At 49.5% G+C, this 22,704-nt stretch overlaps 1 protein-coding gene across 11 annotated transcripts in view; it reads right to left on the reverse strand.

Annotated features, from left to right (window-relative positions):
* Positions 1-22,704, reverse strand: part of ARNT2 (aryl hydrocarbon receptor nuclear translocator 2) — a 185,765-nt gene that overhangs the window by 21,857 nt on the left and 141,204 nt on the right. For all 11 annotated transcript variants that reach the window (XM_070478234.1, XM_070478232.1, XM_070478235.1 and 8 more), the window contains exons 10-14: positions 22,301-22,435; positions 19,738-19,812; positions 13,196-13,347; positions 3,688-3,760; positions 2,359-2,482 (exon numbers count right to left, since the gene is read on the reverse strand). In XM_070478234.1, the coding sequence (XP_070334335.1) occupies positions 2,359-2,482; positions 3,688-3,760; positions 13,196-13,347; positions 19,738-19,812; positions 22,301-22,435 (559 nt within the window). The remainder of the gene's footprint in view (positions 1-2,358; positions 2,483-3,687; positions 3,761-13,195; positions 13,348-19,737; positions 19,813-22,300; positions 22,436-22,704) is intronic.

Consider the following 22,704-nt stretch of genomic DNA (forward strand, 5'->3'; position numbering starts at 1 on the left):
GCCAACTCTCTATTGCTTTTTCATAAAGGAAAGCATCTTGGTTGGTGGAAAAATTTTGAGATTATGTATTTTCCTTCCCCTTCTTTTTCCTTTTCTGTTAACTTTTTTTTCTATTTTGTCATCTTTATGGGAAGATGTTTGTGTCTGTATAATATTAAAATTTCAAAAGGATTTCCCAGAAATGCTGTGGGTGTGGCCAAATATTTCAGGCTTATCTGAGAGGAAGAGAAACCAGTGAGATGTGGGATTGTTTCCTCTTGCTGGATGAAACCACATCTCTCTATGAAAGTGGAGGAAATACTGCTGTGGGCAGCTGGCAGATGTGGATGACCGGTGATGGGGAGGAGGGGGAGCACCAGCAGGGAGCCCTCGAGTCATGCTAACAGGTCTGTCCTCTGCTCGGGGCTGGACGCTGTGCTGTGCTGGCACCTGCTGCCCTTGGTTCAGGCTGTGCTGTGCGTAGTCAGTCAGTCGTGTCCAACTCTTTGTGACCCCATGGACTATAGACCGTCAGGCTCCTCTGTCCATGGGGTTCTCCAGGCAAGAATACTGAAGTGGGTTGCCATGCCCTCCTCCAAGGGATCTTCTCAACGCAGGGATCACACCCAGGTCTCCCGCACTGCAGATGGAATCTTTACCGTCTGAGCCACCAGTTCAGGCAGCTTCCTGCTTTCTTAGCATCCGGTCCCCAGCCACGTGAGAATAAGGGCTGAGGTCTTCCACCCCACGAGCTGACAGAAGGACTGGGACCTGCCAAGGGCCTCTCTGTCCTCCCCCGGGCCACGCTGTCCCCGCTCCTTGGTCCTGGGAGGCACTGGGGTCCTGTCCCTTTTCTTCATTTCCCATGATTCTGTGGCATGAGTCGGCTGGTATCTCCCTAAGCTGATCCCAATTGTGCTGTATCTCGCTGATCCCATGAAAATGGAATCTTTTTTCCTGAATTTTGGAACCGACAACGACATTTCCAAGTTTTATATGTTGCTGATCTCAGTGGCAGTCTGAGTGGGCGAGTGAGGCGGCTACACAAGTGGGTTCCATGACACCTGAACTTTGGACAGCACCATTTTGTTTCTTTATAAAATTTCTTATATGTTTTATTATTTATTTTTTTGGCTGCGCCGTGCAGCAAGTAGGGATCTTAGTTCCCTGACCAGGGGTTAAACCTGCAACCCTTGTCGTGCAAGCACAGGGTCCTAATCACTGGTCATCAGAGAAGTCCCATGAATGGTACCACTTTCTCTAATAGTGACACTAACACAGGTGGACACCTTGGAGACTACCACAAATGGTGACTTACGAACACTCATACATTGGAACGCTATGCAGGCAGTAACAATGCAGATTATTTAATAACCTAGAAAGATGTTCGTAATAGACATGTGAAAAAGTAAGCTACCAAACAGTATGAGCTCAATTCTGTATATAAAAAGAATTCATATGTGGAGAAAACGGTCTTGCTCTGATGGGCAGGACCATGCTCAGTAAATCTTTAACCCAGTTGTCTCCTGCTGGAGGGGGCTCTGTGCTCCCTCCATGTTAGTTGTTTGGCCTTGAACATTAAGATCAAGCCAGTCAATCCGAAAGGAAATCAACCCTGAATATCCACTGGAAGGACTGATGCTGAAGCTGAAGCTCCAATACTTTGGCCATCTGATACGAAGAGCTGACATATTGGAAAAGTCCCTGATGCCGGGAAAGGTTGAGGCCAGGAAGAGAAGCAGGAGACGGAGGATGAGATGGTTGCATGGCATCACTCACTCAATGGACATGAGTTTGAGCAAGCTCTGGGAGATAGTGAAGGACAGGGAAACCTGGTGTGCTGCAGCCCAGGAGATTGCAAAGAGTCAGACACAATTTGGCAACCGAACAACAACAATGTGTAGAAAGACAAAAAGGACAAGCTTTAAAAAGTTAAAAAAGATTAAATCTATGTGGTAGGATACTGGATAATTTTTATTTTCCTTTTTATGCATATTTTTACTTTAAAATATGGTCCTCTCTACACTAGAGATTAAAATTTTTTAAAAATAGGGACATGTCTTTTGCTTGATAATACTAAACTGTATCATGATGAATAGAGCTCATTTACTCCAATTCCTCAAATTTTGAAGATGAGATGTCAGAGGTCCCAGGTGTTTGTCAGAGGCCCATGAGATGTCAGGTGGTTGCCCCAGGTAACAGGTAAATGAGAGGTGAGTTTGAGAATAGAGAGGATTCATTAGGACCCCTGAATTTTGTGTTCCTTTTACACCTTGCAGCAGTCTCCGTAAATTCACCCTCAAGGGTGACTGCCTCCAGCTGGCTTGTGGCGACTATAACCCCACTATCCCACCATGTCAGCACTCTTTGGGAACTTACACGCACTGATTCCTGCAAACATTTCAGCAAACCGTGGATCTCTTTCCTGGGAAAAGATTGCATCTGCCTTTTCCACAGACTTCCCTGCATCATGAACCCCGGCTGGTAGGTTGGGGACAGGCACCTGTTTGCAAAAGAAAACACAAAAGCATCCCTGGGTGTGAGGGGCGGAACAGACACACCAGATTCCCCTCCCTCGGAATCGCTGGCATCTCAGGCTGGGGTGTTGGGTAGAGCAGGGAGTTTTGTATATGCGAAAGCCTACAACAGACAGGTGTGGGTGTGAACAAGGGTTCACAGAAGGCTCACTGGAGTTCCACCAATCACTTGGAGAGAGAGAAATAAAAATGATCAACTTAGTCTAAATATCAGGGAAAGGGAACATAAAGTTTAATTGGAGAGAGACGCCAAGTACCAACACAAGCTTCAGTTTCTCTAAGGCCAGAAGCAGTGAGAAGAGGAGGAAGGAGAAGGGAAGGAGGGGGGCCTGAGAAGATGGCCAGGAAGAGGTGCCCTGAGAACATTGGGGTGCAGATTAAAGGTGGGAGGGGCAGCGTAAAGGCTGCAGGGCTGACAAGGTTCAGAGCTGGGTGGTCTCCGAGTTCCCACACAGCCTCTGGATCTCAGTACCAGTAAGTCCCTTACATATGAACCAGTTCTGTTCCGAGAGCATGTTCATAAGACCAATTTGCTTGTAAGTCTGACAAAGTTAGTCTAGGTGCCCAACTAACACACTTGGCTATATAGTACTTTACTCTCATAGGTTTATAATACTTTTCACACATATCTGCATAAAAAAATTAAGAGAACATTTTTAATCTTACAGTACAGTACCTTAACAAGTACAGGAGCACCAGCTACATCATCACTGCTTTTATGCTTGCTTCCCGACACCCTGGGCTTGAAATAGACACTGCACTGCTGTCCTCTATATAGTACTGTACAGTAAAATACACACAAGCACAGCCACTTGTACAGGCTGTACGCACATGATAGTGTACGCCAGACATAAGAACTAACTCTTGTGATTGGATATGCAAACCCACATTTGCATCTTTGAAAGCTCACAGCTTGAACTCCGTATGGAGGGAACTTACTGTACTGGCTGACCGCAGCTCCCAACGCTTGTGTTCTACACTCTGCACGGCTCAGCTCTGCATGGAAGAGTCACGGTAGACCTCCACTGCACACACACACTCTCTGGGGCCCCAAATGCTTTCTGCAGTGTGGGTGGAGGGAGCAACAGCACCTCCTGGGCTAAGGGGATTTAGTCTGCAGTCTTTTGGTTGGAGACAGTTCTAATTGGGAAAGAGTTTTCCAGAAATTCACCTGCGACAAGTCGTACGATGACAGCCCGTCTCTCTGGTGCACTTCCAGCTCTGCCTGCTGCTGCTGGAGCTGCCTGTGAAACAAGGGGTCAGCAGAGAGTCAGGAAAAATAGATGTGGGGGTGACAGGGTGGAGCCTGAATGTCCCTTGCTCCCCAAGGGCACAGCAGGTGACACCTGTTGGATCTCTAAATCGTTTTCAGTTTTGACTGATTTTATTTCTTCATGTTCCAAATCAAGGCTCCAAGTCTCATATTGTAAGTTGGAAAGTGAAAGTGCTAGTCGATCAGTGGTGTCTGACTCTTTTCAACCCCATGGACTGTATCCTGCCAGGTTCCTCTGTCCACAGGATTCTCCAGGCAAGAATACGGAGTGGGTTTCTATTTCCTCCTCTGGGAGGGGGAGGTCTTCCTGACCCAGGGATCAAACCTGGCTTAGGTTGCCAATATTTAGGAAATAAGTGGGTTTTTTTTTTAAAGTCAATTTTATTGAGTATAGTTGCTTTTGTTTCCCTGGTGGCTCAGCTGGTAAAGAACCTGTCTGCTAACACAGGACACGCAAGAGACACAGGTTTGATCCCTGGGTCAGGAAGATCTCCTAGAGAAGGAAATGGGATTTCTTGCTGCGAAAGCCCATGGACAGAGGAGCCTAGAGGGCTACAGTCCATGTGGTGGCAAAAGAGTAGGACATGGCATAAATATATATATATGTGTATATATATATATTATATACATATAATGAGCAAGTAGGGAAATATTTTCACCATTAAAATAAGCAAAATAAGCACAAATTAAAATAATCTCAAAGTACAATTCTTCACCTACTGAGTTGGTAAAAGCGTGCAGTGTGCTGGCATGGTACTGAAACTATCCCACTCACACCCTGCAAGAGAAGCCTGTGTGGACGCAGTCTTCTCAGAAAACAGGACGGAGGCCACATCAGAAAGGGCGGTTGCGGTCACAGCCTTGCAGGTGGTCGCCATGCAGCAGGGATTGTGCTAAGGAAATGATTCAGGGGCAGGAAACAAGAGCTGTCCCCGCACAGCTGGCTGTGACAGGGGAGCGGCTTTGTAAACCACATCTATTCATTTGCTGAGTAAACACGGTCAGCAGCGGTGGCTACAGGGAAGACTGGAAACACCACAAGGTGCGACAAGAGTGTGCGGAAAAGTTGAGCACCAAATGTTACGGATGCTGTGATTACAGCTACAAATGTTAACATCCTGTGTGACTGAGTGAGATTTGGAACATGGAAAAAAAAAAATCTTAAGTGCTTGCATTAACTGTAAAGATTTTCCGTGTTCATTTTCACTATCGAAGTATGAATGATGCTAGGGTGTCCCTTTGTCAACCCTGGCCACACCCTGGACAAGAAGGTGGCAGGCAGGACTGCAGCAAGAACAGCTCACAGATCCCCTGCCCCCTTCACTTGCGGCCTGAGGTGTACGGAGGAGAGCCCGTGAGATCCTCCCTGGAGCGGACGGGAGAGGCAGGGCAGCTGTGGACCAGCTCAGTCAGGGAGCGGGTCCCTACAGAGGGGCCGCTGCTGAAGAGTTGCAACCCGAATCAGCATCTGAGGACCTGGAGGGCTCCTGGGGGGAGCAGTGTGATTGGGTCAGGGGGAGACCGAAGATGCTGGTCAGAGGGCTTTCTGCTCAGAGTCTGCACTCATATGGACCATGTTAGCCTCACAACGTAAGCTCACAGACCTTGGGATAGAGATATTTAAAACTCCCTTTATATTTAAAACTCCCAAGTGGCTTAGACAGTGAAGAATCCGTCTGCCAATGCAGGAGACCTGGCTTCAATCGCTAGGCTGGGAAAATCCCCTGGAGGAGGTAATGGCTACCCACTCCAGTATTTTTGCCTGGGAAATCTCATGGACAGAGGAGCCTGGCAGGCTACAATCCATGGGTTCGAAAGAGTTGGAGACAACCGAAGCGACTTAGCACACACGCACCTCCCTACGACTCCCAGTTTCAGTTCCAATTCTGCTTTGGACAAACACAAAATAACTTAAATTGTGGTTCTCAACTCTTTCCCTCAGCATTCAGAGGTGTACAATCTAAACACTGTTTATGCCTCCAGCCACACCTTTTAATTGGGGTCCCTAGTGTGTGTGCCCCCCACAAGCGAAGACATCTTAAAAGAGGACCCCACCTAGTTGGAAGACCCAGTGAATAGTTTATTTAAAAGTAAGCTTGGCAGGATTTCCCTGGTGGCTTAGTGGTTAAGACACTGAGTTTTCAATGTAGGGGGCATGGGTTCGATCCCTGGTTAGGGAAGTAAGATCCCATATGCCTCCAAGTGCAGCCAGGAAAAAAAAAAAAAGAACTAAGCCCAGGTGAGCCATGTCTTCAGTGAAGTGTGCTAAGCTATCTATGCCAAGTGTCTGCCAGGCACTGGAGAGAAAAGATAACTCAGAACTTATGTGGTCTCTGGCTTCGGGGAGCTGACAGCCTCCAGGGGCAGACAGGTAAGTTGGCAAAAACAATGGCAGTATGCTGAGTTAGAGATCACAACACAGGAAGAAGGGAGGTTCTATCTGAAAGTGAAAAGTGTGAAAGTGTTAGGTGCTCAGTCGTGTCTGACTTTTTGTGACCCCGTGGACTGCAGCCTGCCAGTCTCCCCTGTCCATGGAATTCTCCAGGCAAGAAGACTGGAGTGGGTTGCCATTTCCTTCTCCAGGGGATCTTCCCCACCCAGGGATGGTACCAGTGTCTTCTGCATTGGCAGGTGGATTCTTCACTACTGAGCCACCTGGGAAGCCCGCAGTATGTCTCCCAACCTTGGCGTCAGAGCCTGGAGAAAAGCTTAACAATAAAACCAGCACCATGTGACTGCCCACCAGGCAGCCTAAGCCCAGTAACACCAGGAAACAGGAGCACTAAAAATAATAATTTTCAAAAAAATGGACATTTCAAAAACATTTTAAAGAATTGATATAATCGTCTATTGAAAAATGACAACTTTCTGTATTTTCTGATTCTGACTTGACAGCTTTGTGTTTTACTTTGATTTACATCTTGCAGGCACCCTCATCTCTCATTGGCACACCCTCTAAAATCCAAGTGTGGTACTCAGAGCCAGAACCTCATCAACGTTTTCACATCTCTGCAAAACATTCCATTTTACAGATAAAGAAACTGAGGCTCATAGAGTTCAGTGACGTGCCCAGGGTGACACTGGTCAGTATGGCAAACCCAGGATTCAAAACAAAGTGTGTCTTGCATCAGCCCCTGCACTCCATCCCAAAGATGTAACAGGAACCACCTTTCCACGCGTCCCATCCCAGAGCTGTGAGCCCAAGACACCATCCTGAGCCACCAGGTAGGAGAAAACAAAAATCTGTTCTTTGGGGTTTTTGTGGGATTTTTGTAGCAGTGAGCTCCCCTCCAGGGCAGGAATCCATGGACCACCCCCCTCTTCCTTTCATAAGCTTTCTGATGCTCAACCTTGAACACAGAAGAGGTTTTCCAGGATATAAGGACCACTCCTACCTCGTGGTTCAGCCCTGGTGTCCAGCCCAAGCACAGAATCAGCTGTGCTGCTGTGCCAGGGGGCCTGGTGCGTGGGATGAATGAGGCAGAAACCCAGCCCTTTCCACTTGCCCAGCTGTGCGCCCTGGTGTGTGTCTGATGCATGGAGGAGGGCGAGGGCTTTAGTTAGCACAGAAGCATGACCGGACGTGATCAGAACCAGAGGTATTACAACGGGCGTCTGCTCTCTGCTCTGTTGAGCTCTGGGGGCTCTAAGACCACAGACAGTGACTTTTGCTAGGATACAGAAAGAAAACAAAGTCTCAGGCCCGGCTGGCAAAGACCCAGGATGCCAACCGCACTGTCCCTGTGGTCTGGACATGAGATGCTTGGTCTGGGCCTTTGGTTTCCGCTTCTGCAGCCGAGCACGTCGGGAAGAAGTGCTGACCCGAGGGCCGCCCCATCCTGAGAAGCTGTCCGAGGAGCTTTCTCGGACATTTCATGGCAATGGAATGAAAATAAACCTTGGTGTGCTTGCAAATTCCAGAGAGGGAGAAACAGGGTGGCTGGGCTGAAAGCTGACCGACAGCACATGGAAGGGAACCGGATCCCGTTCCACAGACTGCTGCCCCCGCCCACCACCCATTAGCTGGGGGCCCAGAGCTAATGATCCGCAGACACACCAAGCACCGGCTTCCTGTCAGAGTGGCCTGGCTGCATCAGGAGGTACAGCATGCTGGCAGATGCTGTCAATTATCTCTGATGCTCCCAGGGCAGAGGTTTTTACTCAGCCAGAGTAAGTGAGCAACCAGCCATTAGGGGGGACTGTCGGGGGCAGTCTGCCATCATCCCCTGGGAGTAATGGGAATCCAGCTCAGAGCCAGCAGGGTGGCGGGGGCGGGAGAGCTCAGCTGACCAGAGCAAGGATAATAATATCCTGTCCCCTCACCCCCATGGATTGAGCACCATCTGCACGCCCCCTGTGAAGGGCTCTGGGTGCCTGTGAAAGGTTTCGGAACTGGTATGATCCGGGACAGGGAGCAGCCCGAGTGTGATTTTAGAGAGATGCTTCCAGGGCCAGACGGAAGGCAGGGAGAACTGGCCAGTGGAGATGACGGATGGTCACCTGGGAGATGGCGAAGCCTGGATGGAGGCAGAAGTAGAGGAGCAGGAGGTGGGCCAGAGAGGACCCCAGACAGAATCCGTGGGCCCCGGCTCTCTGCCAGCTGTCCGCTGCAGGTGGACGAGAGGGCGGGACCCAAGATAAGATGGGGCTTGGTGATTCGACAGGGTGTTTCGGCTCCTTCCTCACTAAACTCTGCACAGACCAGGAGCGACACCTTCCCTGTAGGTTTTCTTTGCTTCCTTTTACTCTCTGCTCTCACATCCTGCCAACTACTGGCCAGGTAGGCTGGACCCACCAGGAAGCCCTCCTGGAAGACACGGGGACTGTGGAGTTTCAAGGACACACACACACACCAGCACAACAGGAAGCTGTGGTCATGTAGACCCGAAGGGACTCTGTAAGGGGTGGTCGCACAGGAGGGCACGTGCTCAGCCCCAGAAGATGTGAAGGAATGCCTTCCATCCCCTGTTAAGAAGTGGGACACAGGAAGGCACAGCGCCTGAGTCATGCCAATGACCCCTGCTCAGCGGCAGCCTACGGCGTGTCTTCCTGATGGTGTCCATTCCCAGACACCTGGACACGGGCATTTTTCAAAGCTGGGCCTCCAGCACGTAAAATGGGAGCCAGTGTTTTCTGGACTTTCCCTTTTCCTGCCTCAACATAATAGGAAAACAGGCAAGTGGGGGACAAAGAGGCCTCCCTTTCAGCAGCTTCAAATGTTAACCATTCACACTCTGTTTCCCTAGGATGTTTCTTTTGGATGCTCCAGACCGAATGCAACTGGGTTTGCAATTTCCCCTGTCCCCCACCACAGGCAGAGAGCATGAAAGAACCTTTCCACAATAAGTCTGCCTACTGCTGGTGAGGACGGTCAGGTACAAACTGGAAGCCGGACTGTTCACATGATGGCTGTCACTGCCCTCTACTGTCCACAGGCAACATCTGCTACATCCTCACGCAGAGGGCCTTAAAGGCCAGCAGACACTAGTTCAGCCTCTGCTGTGAGTCTGTGTGCGGAGGGAGCTCCTCACCCGGACCAACCTCAGTGAGCTGTGGGCAGCAATCGTTCTGAGAAGAGATGTAAGGACACCACCCCTGGGACAGAGTGCTCTGTTTTGTCCATGATGCCTAACTTCCAGGAAAATAGGTCAGAGCCTCTGCCTGTGGCTGCTTTTAGGAGGAGGGGGCTTTCCTTTCCTTCCAGGCCCCACTGTGACACTACCTGCCGGGGATGTGTTCTCAGAGGCCCTGGGTGGAAGTCGTTGATTCTTTGCCTCCCCCATGCCCTCCTTGTGGCATTTTACTCCCTCCTGCGTTCTCTCCCTCCTGCCACTCACTTCTCACATTCTCCATGTGATGGGAGACACCTGGGGTGGCAAGGACCAGAGTAGAGGCATCCTGAGAGTACTGGACGCCTGGCACACATGCTCAGTGACCATCCATTGTGCTGCGTTACAAGGCATGCAACTGTGAGTGCTGAAGCGTGTACTCATGTTGGAGGTGAATGAAGCATGGTGAGCACTTCCCTGGTGGTCCAGTGGTTAAGAATACACCTGCCAATGCAGGGGACATGGTTTCGATCCCAGGACAGGGGTCTGGGAAGATCTCACATGCCTTGGAGCACCTAAGCCTGTGCACCACAACTCCTGAAGCTTGAGCTCTGGAGCTCATGCTCTGCAACAAGAGAAGCTACTGCAATAAGAAGCCTGCACACCACAACTAAAGAAAGCCCGTGCATAGAAATGAAGATGCAGTGAAACAAAAAAAAAAAGAATAGTTATAAATGTAAAACAACCAAAACCCCAAAAAGGAGAGCTTCAGTCTGTTCTTCTGCCCCAAATCCAGAGGACTCTGCCGATCCCCAGCTTGGCAATCTGCTCTCTACTGCTGAGCGCGGCCCACGCATAAGTGGCTTCAGTGACAGGCGGGTTGTTTACATCACACCCTCCGAGGTTCCCTGGATCAGGCCATGGACACCAGGCATCACGCATGCAGAGGGAGGACCAGGAGAGAGCCCAGGTGTGGGGAGGAAGGCAGACGAGGTAAAGAGAAGAGAAGAGGGGCAGGATCATAAGTGGAGGTAGCTATCACTAAGAGCTGGTTAATATGTAGGTATCAAAACAGTGGATATTCTCGGGTGCTACCCGTGGCCTGGCATGGTGGCAGGCTGGCCCATCTCCACAGCTCCAGGCACAGGTAGCTGCAGGGGCTGGGACAGGCAAGGCGAGCCTGCAGATGAGCTGCGGTTTGAACAGATGCTGAGCAGACCTGCTTTCTTGTTCATTTCAGCCTTATCCCGTGGGGCTCCCGCTGCCCACGTTGGCTCCAGGCCAACGAGCCCACCTATTACTTCATCCTAGAAGCCCCTGCCGTCCGGCCTGTGTCTCACCTCTACACCCCATGCTGCTGAACAAAGAAGCAGCTACAGGATTCTGCACTCTGCATGTCTCACTCTTCCTCCTGTTTCTTGAGCTTTGTCATTTTCTCCAAGGCCAGGGCAGAACACAGTCCCAGCACTAATAGGCACCACACTCTGTTCCCTCTCCTGCCCAAGTCAGGGAGAGTGGGAAAAGCAAAAACTCCTTCATTGGACTGAGTTTACCAAGCAGTGACTAGACAAAGTCAGATATTAAAAAATAATAAAGATATGGGACTTCCCTGGTGGTCCAATGGTTAAGACTCTATGCTTCCACTGTGGTCAAGGGGGTGCAGGTTCAATCCCTGGTCAGGGAACTAAGATCCCACATGGCACAGGCCCAGCAAAAAAAAAAATGTTACCTTTTTGCATTAGTGGATCTCCAACTTAACTAGATATACTCCTGCTATTCTTACCACCAAGAAAGTCTTGACTAGGAGAAGGAGGTGTAAGAAGAATCAGAGCATCAGGTGAGTCAAGGAGTAAGATGTAAAGAGAGGAGATGGCCTGACAGTTGGGGAAAAGTGACCAGTGAGAACGGGTTATTGATGGGGGTCCCTGGTGGCTTCTGGGAGAGCAAGTTAGCAGAGTTGGTATTACACCAGGTTCTCGGAGGTCAAGGAGAGATGAACAGCAAGGGCGTCCAATACAAACATGTGGCAGGGCAGGGAGGGAAGCAAGCAGGGTGGCAACAGAGGGGTTTTCTAAGATCAGGAGGCATGTGCCCAGGTGAGGGCCTCTGGAGGAAACCTGCAGCGTGACTGGATGAACACTGGGCCATGGGAGACAGGATGTACCAGGAGCTAGAAGGAAAGTGGAGGCTTGGCCTTGGAGAGGGTGGCCTTGCCCTGGTTGGCAGCCAGCAGAGCAGGAGAGGAGGCGACTAGACAGACCCACATGAACAAAGAGGGATTCACGCAGATGGCCCTGGCTTCCCTGTTCGCTGGAAGACAACACGATGTGCCTAGAGTTAGAAGCGCATGCTTAGCCAGTCTGGTGGAACTGGCAGAGAACAAGCCACGAAACTGCTATGCAGCTGCGCCACGTGGCAGAGGGGATGGAGCTGCCTCTATCCAATCAGTAATGACCACTGGAGATCCCCCCATCCCACCGCCCGGGGGGCTGCTCCACCAGAGATGCAAAAGCACCGGCTACACTGAGGATCCAAGGGTGGATGGGTGGGTGGGGTCTGTCATTCTCCCCATCTTACAGATGAGCAACTGAGGCTTCAAAAGAGCAGGTGACTTGCCCAGGTGGGAGCTGGGACTGAAGCCCAGGTCACCGGTCCTCTGAGGGGTCTTGTGTGGACCCATCTGTCTGGCTCTGTACCTTGTGATCCAGCAGCAGGGCCAAAGCCGAGACACTCAGGGTGGTGCTAGAAAGGAGGCTGCTTCTGGGGACCCAGATGGGAACCGCCAAACTCAGGGAGCCAGGGATGGCAATGGAGAGCTCTGGGCAAGCCAGGAGGTCACTCACAGTGATGGCCTGGAGGTGTTGGTGACCAGGGAGGAGGGCTGTCATAGATGAGGACGGGGAGGTGGCCAGGCTGGGGACAGACTCCACAGCTCAGTGTGGAACCTGGGAAAGTGGAGGGCAGCAGTGCCGCTGACCGGAGACACGGGGACGCATGGGCACGGTTCCCACCATGTAAGCTCATCTCACGCCCTGCCCCCCTACCGCCCCCAACACTGGGCATAGCTTCCACGTGTTCCCGTGCATGTGGACATCATTTTGCCTTTGTCCATGTTGGTACTTTGGACTTCTGATATTTCCTCGAGAATAAATCCAGAGAGGAGGCGTGACCTGCCTGTATCTAGAAGCCCGATCTCATCAAACCCTCCGGGAAACCTGAGAGAGAGTTGTTATCACCCCTTCCACCAATGGGGAAAGAAGGCTGAGAGATGAAGGGACGCAGTCAGGGTCACACAGCAGGGAATCGGGGGCCAGGACTGGAGCTCAGGTCTATGTGTTAACACACGTAGGGTTCAGCAGCAAAGCCAGCAAGGATCTCAGAGGATTGTGTCGGTGACCAGACAGCCAAGAAGCCCTGTGACCCTGAGGTGCTCATCCCCATGCTGCCTGCCCCCTCACGTCCCAGAACTACCAAGAGGCTCAGCCTCACTTCTCTACCTCTCGGCTTCAGCTGGCACAGCAGGGAGACCCAAGGAAGCCCCCAGCTCCACTCTGCTGGGCCCTGCACTCAGGGAGGAGAAGATCATGGAAACCAGAGCATCTTGAACTGACCGACAGTGTGATGGAGAGGGAGTACCACCAGGGTCATCAGTCAGCACTGAGGGTTCCCAATCAGGAGGGCCTTGAGAAGGGGGACCCGGGAGGAGATAGTGAAGAGGGGCCAATCTCCCCCTCGTCCTGCTCCTTAGCCCCCTGCAGGGATCTGCAGCTGCTGGCAGAGCCAGAGCCTGCAGGGAGGAGAGCGGCCCAGAACAGCAGCACCGGCAGGGACCTGGGGAGGGGCGGGCAGGTACGTACTTGACGTTGGTGTTGGTGCAGATGATGTACTCGATCTCGTCGGAATACGGGTTCTGGAAGGTGAAGCTGCTGGTGCGGATCAACACCCACTCGCGGTTCTTGGTGCGGAACCGATACATGACCGACAGCACTTGGCCTTTCAGCTTCACCACCTGAGCAAACATTTGGAGAAGGAAGTCAGCGGGAGGAAGGAAGGTGCCAGACAGAGCGGGGAGGCAGCAGGCAGTGCTAGCTTGGCGGGGGCCAGCAGGATCCCAGAACAGGAGCCTCATGGCCACGACAGGCACGGAGGGAGGGCGGTCACCCTAAGGGAAAGCTCAGTCCACTCCCCCTTGGGAAGGGGCACGGCACGCGGGTAGTTCTGTCACCACGCTGTGAAAGGCAATGCCCTTTAAAAAATACTGGCGTATAATTGCTTTACAATGGTGTGTTCGTTTCTGCTGTACAACAACGTGGACCAGCTCTACATAAACATATATCCTGTCCCTTCTTGAGTCTCCCTCCCTCTCACCACCCATCCCACCCCCCTAGGTCATCACAGAGCACCAAGCTGAGCTCCCTGTGCTATACGGCACCTTCCCATTAACTAGCTATTTTACACGTGATAGTGTACATATGTCGATGCTACTCTCCCAATTTGTTCCACCCACCCCTTCAGAGCCCATTTTATATCAGCCCATTTTATATATTTTAGCTTTTAGAACTCAGACCATGAAAACTCTATAAGCTGGAGGGATTCCCTTTTTGCCTTGGCTACCAGGGCACTCCGAGCTTGGTGCCCGTGCCCCCATGAGGTTAACTCAGGTATGTAGTGACGTTGTACTCGTGGGTTTATTTCTTCACGCTTCACATTAAGAAATTCTTAAACTCCATTTAACATTGCAGATTGGATTAAATATACTCTCTGGGAGGAGATACAATAAAATAGCAAATTTCTATTCATTATCTATTGTTACTTTTTTGTGCCTCGCCGCCCCCCCCCCCTCCCGGCCCCGCCACGAGGTATATGAGATCTTAGCCCCCTGAGCGGGGATGGAAACTTTGCCCCTTGCAGCAGGAATCTTAACCAGTGGACCGCCAGGGAAGCTCCTCTATTATGACCTTTATGTTGCAGTACAGTTTCCAAGATACTTCTCAATGTAATCCCTCACAGGAACTTGGAGAGGTGGGCTTTTACTATTTACAAAGATAATGCTGAGTGTCACAGAAATAAAATAAGTTTCCTGAGATCAGACAACTTAGGTAGAAAAGCTGGGACAGGAATCAAAATCTTATTTCCAAACCACATGGGTGTTTCAGGGGACACAGAGCTGGCTTTCCAGCTTTAGGCACACACACAATCTATCACATGCAGAAACCCCAAGATGCAGAGACTAGATGGCAGGGTGTGGGTGCAGAAGGTGACACCAGGGGCAGCTCTCAGCTGCATCAGGAAAGAAGGAGAAAGGATATAGACGACTGATGGGTCCAGGGCTGGGTGTGATGACGCCTCCAGCACAAAGCAAGGGGGACAGGAGCGCCCCCTCCTGGTCTGTGCGTCCCAGATCCTGGCGCTGCAAGGCAACCAGCCTCCTGACTGCAGATCACAGTGAGACCAGAGATAAGAACTGGGACCCGGGTCCCTGCCCACAACCCTTGGCACTTGTACTTTCTTCTGGTTGAATGTCAGCAGCAGTCAGGGGCAGAGACCCCATGGTCGCTGAGTGCCTGCACCCTCAGCCCAGGACCCGGCAGGGAGCAGGCGCCTCAAGCACATTTTCTGAGCTGACTCAACACATCTATGTGGTGGGGTGAGGCCAAGCCAGGATGCCAAGGGGTGCCTGCTAGCAAAACTGCAGCCTCAACAAGAAGCGGGCCAGAGGTCAAGGCCACGTGCCCTTCAGGGCTGTTTTCCAGGGGGGTTCTCTGAGTCTGCACAAAGCACCTGGGGTGCAGGCAGTGCTCCCGTGGTGAGACCATGTCTGTGCTCTGAAGTTTGAGGATGGTGCCTTTTCCTGCTTCCTCTAACCAGGATGCCTGAGATGGTGTGAAATTTTTTAACTTCATGGAACACACACTCTCAGGCACCGCTGGTATGCGAGCTCAGCCCCTGCTGTTAGTCACTCAGTCGTGTCCAAATCTTTGTGACCCCATGGACTGTAGCCTGCCAGGTTCCTCCATCCATGGCATTCTCCAGGCAAGAATACTGGAGTGGGTTGCCATTTTCTTCTCTAGGGGATCTTCCTGACTCAGGGATTGAACCCGCGTCTTCTGCATTGCAGGCAGATTCTTTATACTGTCTGAGCCACCAAGGAAGCCCCTTGGCCCCTGGAGCCACGAAAGAGCGAGGGTGGGAGGGAGCCCAGCCCTGAACCTGACGGGGGCTGACCTACAAATATCTTGTGCGTGTCTCTTCCCGTGGTCCTCATAACAGTGCCTGGTGTATCTGGAAGCTGAGCCACAAAAGAGGGAACTCCCCTGCCAAAGCCTTGTGACAGAGGAGGTTAATCTCAAAATTAAAGGACTGCTGTCTTCAACTCAGAAATGAAAAGAGCCCCATTCACCCCATTCTCATGGGATAAAAATCTGATTCTGCCCATGGGGCACCATGAAAGGAAAGGTTAGTTTGTTTTTATTTATTTATTTATTTGACTGTTCTGGGTCTTAGCTGTGGCATGTGGGATCTAGTTCCCTGACCAGGGATGAGACCCAGGTCCCTCTCATTGGAAGCTCAGAGTCTTAACCACTGGACCACCAGGAAAGTCCCAAGAAGCAATTAACTTCCACTGCATCTGGCCAAGGATCTCCGAAGTATCAGAGAACTAAAAAACATATAACATAGGGCACTTGAATGGCATCGTCGACTCAATGGACATCAGTTTGAGCAAACTAAGGGAGATAGTGAAGGATGGGGAAGCCTGGTGTGCTGTATGTAGTTCATGGAGTTGCAGAGAATTGGACACGACTGAGCGACTGAACCACAACAATGAAAACAGGGAACTCTCCTGCCAAAGCCTCATGATTGAGGAGGAGCAGGGGAGAACGGGACCCCACGCCTACCTGACCTCTACCTGACCTCTGTCTTTCCCCGACTCGCTAGCGCTGAGACAGAACAGTCATGTCATCCCCGGAGAGCCTCTCACCCAGCACAGGAAGGGCAGGCGCGTGGGTAACTGTAACTCGGAGAGCAAACACAATGACAGAAACATAAGATCAGGTGCCATGGATTACAAGGAAGTCAAGGAGACAGGCTTTCTCAGGATCTAGAAAGGGTTCCTGGAGGGAGGTGGGTTTGGGTGATATGCTGGCTGGTAAAGCTCTGGCTGAAACTGAAACTCCAGTACTGGCCACCTGATGCGAAGAACCGACTCATTGGGAAAGACTCTTGATGCTGGGAAAGACTGAGGGCAGAAGTGGGTGACAGAGGATGAGATGTTTGGATGGCATCACTAACTCCATGGACATGAGTTTGAGCAAACTCTGGGAGATAGTAAAGGATAGGGAAGCCTGGCATGCTGCAGTCCATGGGGTCGCAAAGAGTTGGACACGACTGAGTGACTGAACAATAACAAAGCTTTGGGGGAGGGTCCCCTGGGGCAGAGAGCGCAGATGAGCACATGTCTAGAGGCGGGGAGACCTAAGGTGCCATGTGGGTGGGACCACGCATGTAAGGCAATGGGGGTGTCACAGTCCAGGCCTGGAGACCAGGCTGGTGCATTCACCTGTGCTTTATTCAGGTATGATGCTAGTACCTGAGACCACCAAGGCCAGGTATAAAGCCAGCCCAGCCCAGCTGTTCCTGCAAACACCTTTACTCATCATCACCACCACCATCATCACTTTGGAAGACATTTGGGCAGAGAAAAGGAGGAGCCTGCCTTAATCTCCCTGGGTCCCACTCTTCCATCTGACATCCAGGTCACCTGGGATCCAGAGAGGGGATCCAACAGCAGAGTCCAGAGCAGACTCGGGATTCCCAACCAACCGGGGCCCCATCTGGCATGCTGTCATCCCAACCAACCACAAATTCCTCATGAACTCGCGATGCCACTCTAAAGTGTCACATCTGGGTCATTCAAAACTTCTGTTTAAATCCAGAGTTAAAGAGCTTGCTCTGAACTCACACAGCCTCCTCTGTGCTTTTTGCAAAAATAAGTCACTTCCTTTTATCAACATTTGTCCTCCACCCAGACCACTGGTGGCTGGAACCCAAAGAACACAGGCGAGGAGCCCTGGCCTGGCTCTCCAGCATGTCCAGGCGGCTGCTGGCTGCTGCCTGCTGAGCCAGGTGACCCACCCTGGCCGCCGGCTATCGGGTGGGGCTGCTTTGGTTTCACCTCCTGCCCCTGGAATGAGGTGGCTGCTCTCAGTGCAAGGGTTACTTAAGCAGAATCCTAGGGTGGGATCGATGTTTTACTCCTCTTTCTTTTCCAAACTAACCAGGTTCTGACAGTGTTAGCAGTTTAAAATCTCCAAGGTGCTGTCAGATGGAGAGGCCTGTGTGGGGAGTTTGGGGATGGAGGTGGACACTTCGGAAGGAGGCAGACTCTGATTCCAGTTCTGTTATCACCTTGCTGTGTGACTTGGGGCAAGTGACTGAATCTCTCTGAGTCCTGGTTTTCACTGCAAAAAGTAGGAATGATAAGATATTGTGAAGGGTTGAGGATTATATAGGATAATATGTGACAAAGGGTCCATTGTTGTTCAGTTGCTAAGTCGTGTCTGAGTAGGATCCCATGGACTACAGCCTGTTAGGCTCCTCTGTCCATGGGATTTCCCAGGCAAGACAACTGGAGTGCATTTCCATTTCCTTCTCCAGGGGATCTTTCCAACCCAGGGATCAAACCCGTGTCTCCTGCATTGGCAGGCAGATTCTTTGCCACTGAACCACCTGGGAAGCTCAAGGAAGCTGTTGTAAAACTCAAAATACATGGACAGGTGGCCTGGGCAAGGTCAGTAAGAACAAGAGAGGGAGAAGAGGGCAGGTTACAGGTGTCTTTTGAGGTGGGCTGGAGACAGGAGGACCAATCGGGCAGGATGTGGGAGATCAGGGAAGAGTGAAGACTCTCTTGGTTTCTGATTTTGCAGCCAGAAGACCAGTGGCACAAAGGAGACTGGGGGCTGTGAGGAGAGGGGAGCACTGTGTGGGAAGGTTCACGGGCACTCAAGTGCAGGTGTGGGCTCGGTATCTGCACATCCACAGGTGATGATCTGGACGGAACTCATGCAGGAGGTAAAATCACCTGGATACTAGAGAGAAGGAGAGAAGGCGCCAAGAACACAGCCCGAAGGATGGACAACAAAGCAGTCTAGCAGTTGGAAAGGTAACCAGGAGCTGGTGATATCTGGGAAGAACAGGCAGCAGGGCACAAGTGATGTGCACGTACAGGTGTGGTGTAACTGGAGCCCTAGGTCTGTGCATGCAGACAGTTCCATGCCTTTCACAGGAGAGCTCAGTGTCGGAGGAGCTCATTCTGAACCACTTGCAAAGCAGAATGTCAAGGACTTATTCTCTCAAATGAATGACAAACCATGATTCCCTCTTAAAAAGCAATTCAAAGGCCCTTCTTCTGTAACATCACCCATTCTTTTCCCTGCAGGGACTGAAGCGAGTCCTCGGAGCCCTTTGAGGAACTGGCTCTCTCTCTGGACCCGGGCTCAAGAGGGGGCAAGTCTGCAGTGACAGTCCTGCTTCGCTCACTCCCTACCCATGTGACCTTGTGGAATTCCTTCACAAAGCTTCACTTGACTTGCCTGTAGCATGAGGATAATAACACCCACTCCTGTGACTGTTGTGAAGTTTCAGGAAAGCAGTGTGTGCAAAAGGGCTTTCCACACTGCCTGGCACACAGTAGGTGCTCAGTAAACAGCATCCAATTCTAACAATGCTCTGGATGCAGTGAGCATACTGGCCTTTCTCTCAGACCCCCATGGTCACCCTTGGTCCTTCTCGCTCCTTCACTGTCTCTATCCACATTGTCAGCATCGCTACCCCAGCAACCACCTCCTCTGCTGCTCCTGCCCCAGTTCTGGTCTCATCACCAGGGCAACAGAAGCAGCCTTCTGATTTGTCGTTTGTTCCATTTATTTTGCATCCTTGTCTCTTCCACATACCTGGGCTGCCAAAATGGTTTTTCAAAAACACCGCTCCACTTCAAATCCTCAAGGGAATCCTCACTTAAACGACTCAGGAGAGAATTTAAGTTCCTTGTGATGGCATATGAGGTCCTTCAGAATCTGGCCTCATCGGCCTCATTTTTGACCACTGCCCACCTCCTCCCTACAAGCTGGCCAGTGTCGCTCTAGCCATGAGGAACTACTTAAAACTCTCCCAACAGGCTGTGCTCTTCCTTGCATCTCTGGTGCTAGCCTCTTGTCTAGAATGTTCTGTCATTTCTTCTCTGCTCATCTGTTAAGACCCATCCTGATTGTTGCCTCCCCTCGGTCTGAGAGGCCCTCTGATGCCTTGGACAGGGGGTCCCTGCTGCCTGCCTGGCACATGGAAGGACCATATCCATGTGTACCTGGCTTCTACATTAGCTGGAAATGAACATTCATGGTACCTGCTGGAAACTCTCCCGAAGATGGCTTTGATCCTCGGAGTGGCAGAACTCCAAAATGTCCTTTCCTAGAAGATCCTAAAGAGAGAGAGACAAGCTTTAATACTCCCCAACCCCAAGTTTCATTGTTTATATATTACTGTTAGACAAGAATGTTCACATACATCCCCTTCAACTCATCTCCTCTAGCTCACACCATCATAAGGGGGAAGAAAGTGGATGGAAATGTTCTCCTTGAGCGATTAAGGAGTTGGCATCTGGTGCCCCATCCTCAGTGCCTCTGGCATGTTCAGTACTGACTTCTGATTTTGCTGAGGCACTAGAGCAGCAGCTTCAGAATGCAATTTTATTTCTGTTTGCCTTGGAAAGGCAGACTGTACAGGCAAGCTCTAATAAACATTTTAATAAACATAAAAAGAACACAAGTGGTAGCATGAAGATGGATGTGTAGCCTATGAAACCTGGAATCGTTTAAATGGGGGGAACTGCAGCTCTCTCGTGCCTGGAGAAAAGCAGTTATCATAAAATAACTAAACTTGTTAAGTCTGTTGACAACTTACCTTCGTTCATCTATGTTTTATTCAAAGGACCCAGCATTAACCCCAAACAAAAGTGTTTTGCAATGAAACCAACTGGAATGAGAGAAACCATCCAAAAGCAAACGGGTTATAGGAAACTGGTCCAGTTGGAAGTATCTTCAGCGGCAAAGAGTTTCAACAAAGTCATCGATCAGAACCCAAATCAGCAAAAGGCCTCAGTGGGTGCTGACGCGGACAGGGGAAAGAGTCTTATCTGTGCCAAGAAACACCTAGATCCAGATGCCCATGGAAGGTGGCTGGTGGATAAATGAATCTGGCTGGAAACAGAGGCCATCAGAGGTCACAGTAAATGTGGAAAGAGATTAATTTTTCCCTTTCGTTCCATCCCAGTATTCTGAGGTTTACATCAGTCTGGAGATGAAGAATTCAATGAATGGTTCCCATATTTCAATTTAGTCTGTTTCTAGTTCTAAAATAGACATGTAATTTTTAAAAAACCCATCAATGTCACCCAAACTTTGTTCCTCAGAACAAAGATTCTTTTTCTTCTTTCTTTTTTGTTCAAATGCTTTTTATATTGGAAGAAATTTAAATCTACAGAAAAGCTGAAAGGGTAGTGTAATTCACACCTGTGGGTCATTTTAACTGGATTCATCAACTGTCAGTATTTTGCCACACTTGCATTTTTCTCTTTCTTTCATATATATGCAAATATAAACATATAAGTGAAACATAAAAAGTAAATGCAAATGAAATATCATACCTATGCACAAATATATCTAAAATATATTTATATATATCTTATTTTAAAATACATTTAAAATATATTTATATACTTAATTTTTTGTTGAATCATTTGAAAACAATTAGCAGGAATCACGACACTCCTCATATATGAAATATGTGTCTCTTTGCGACTCCATTGTTTGTCCATGGAATTTTCCAGGCAAGAACAATGGAGTAGATTGCTATTCCCTTCTCCAGAGGATCTTCCTGACCCAGGGATTGAACCAGGGTCTCCTGCATTGCAGGCAGATTTTTTAGTATCTGTGCTAGCAGGGAAGCCCCATATAAATGACACTTCCTTACAAATCCATAATGTACCACATTATACCTTAAAAAATCAATAATTATTTGACAAAATCACCTAACATATTAACATTTCCTTACTTGTCTCCCAGTTGTCCTTTATAGCTATACGTCTTCAGGCTGAGGACCCAATGAAGGCTCTTACATTGCATCCTGTTATTTTATCTCTATGGTTTATCTTAATTTGGAACAATCTCTCCTGCCTTTTGGTATTTCTTGTTACTTTTGTGTTTTTCACTTTTTTAAAAAAAAGACCTTGAAAATGTGGCTCTTGTAAAAAGAGGATCCATAAACATTTGAGAAACAAATGGTGAGACAAAATTCAGGGAACATCTTTAAGACATTTCAGGGTCTTTCATATGAATATACTTTTAACGTTTCTAAGGAGATTTCCTGTTTGGTATTCATCAAAATTAATTGATATGAGAGTCTCTTTTTCATAGAACAATTAGCAGGAATCACATCTTAATTCTAGTTTGAGAAAAATCTAGAGCTAGATTAAACAAAATGGTTAGTGCAAAAAATAGAGAGTTAATTTTAAGCAGTGCAGTTGCATACAATAACCTTTTTTTTTGCCATTACCCAGGCAAGGAGATGGATTTTTATGCTGTGTTTCCCTGTATCACCACTGTATTATATCTTGAACAAATGAGGTAGGTGCATCTTGAAAGTGAAGGTGTTAATCGATCAGTTGTGTCTGACTCTTTGTGACCCCATGGTGTGTAGCCTGCCAGGCTCCTCTGCATGGGATTCTCCAGGCAAGAATACTAGATTGGGTTGCCACGCCCTTCTCCAAGGGATCTTCCTAACCCAGGGATTGAACCCAGGGGTCCTGCATTGCAGGCAGATTCTTTACCATCTGAGCCACTAGGGAAGCCCAGGTGCATTTTAAATAAAACTAAATCTCCAGCCGACTCCATGAGCTCAAAACCACCTACCTGAGGCTGGTAGCCAATCACGCTGATGCATCTTGGGTCCACAAACGTGATGATCCCATCAGAGTTATGCCGAGATAAGAATTCTGTGGGCACCGACATCCCACTCATGTCCATGCACACAGGAGAGCTGGTCACCTGGAATGGAGAAATCCACAGGGAAACAGTTTTAACAGAGATAGAGACAGTGATAGAGACTGAGTTAGAGAACAATCCACGTGGATTTAACATCACAGATCCTTCTAGGTCATGAGTATGAGTTCAAAATGTTTGACAATAAATGCAGGAGAGGGTGTGGAGAAAAGGGAACCCTCCTACATTGTTGGTGGGAATATAAATTGGTGTAAACACTATGGAGAACAGTAGGGAGGTTCCTTAAAAAAACTAAAAATAGAACTACCATATGA

The sequence above is a fragment of the Odocoileus virginianus genome, chromosome 16, assembly GCF_023699985.2.
Source record: "Odocoileus virginianus isolate 20LAN1187 ecotype Illinois chromosome 16, Ovbor_1.2, whole genome shotgun sequence".
In the NCBI taxonomy this organism is placed as follows: domain Eukaryota; kingdom Metazoa; phylum Chordata; class Mammalia; order Artiodactyla; family Cervidae; genus Odocoileus; species Odocoileus virginianus.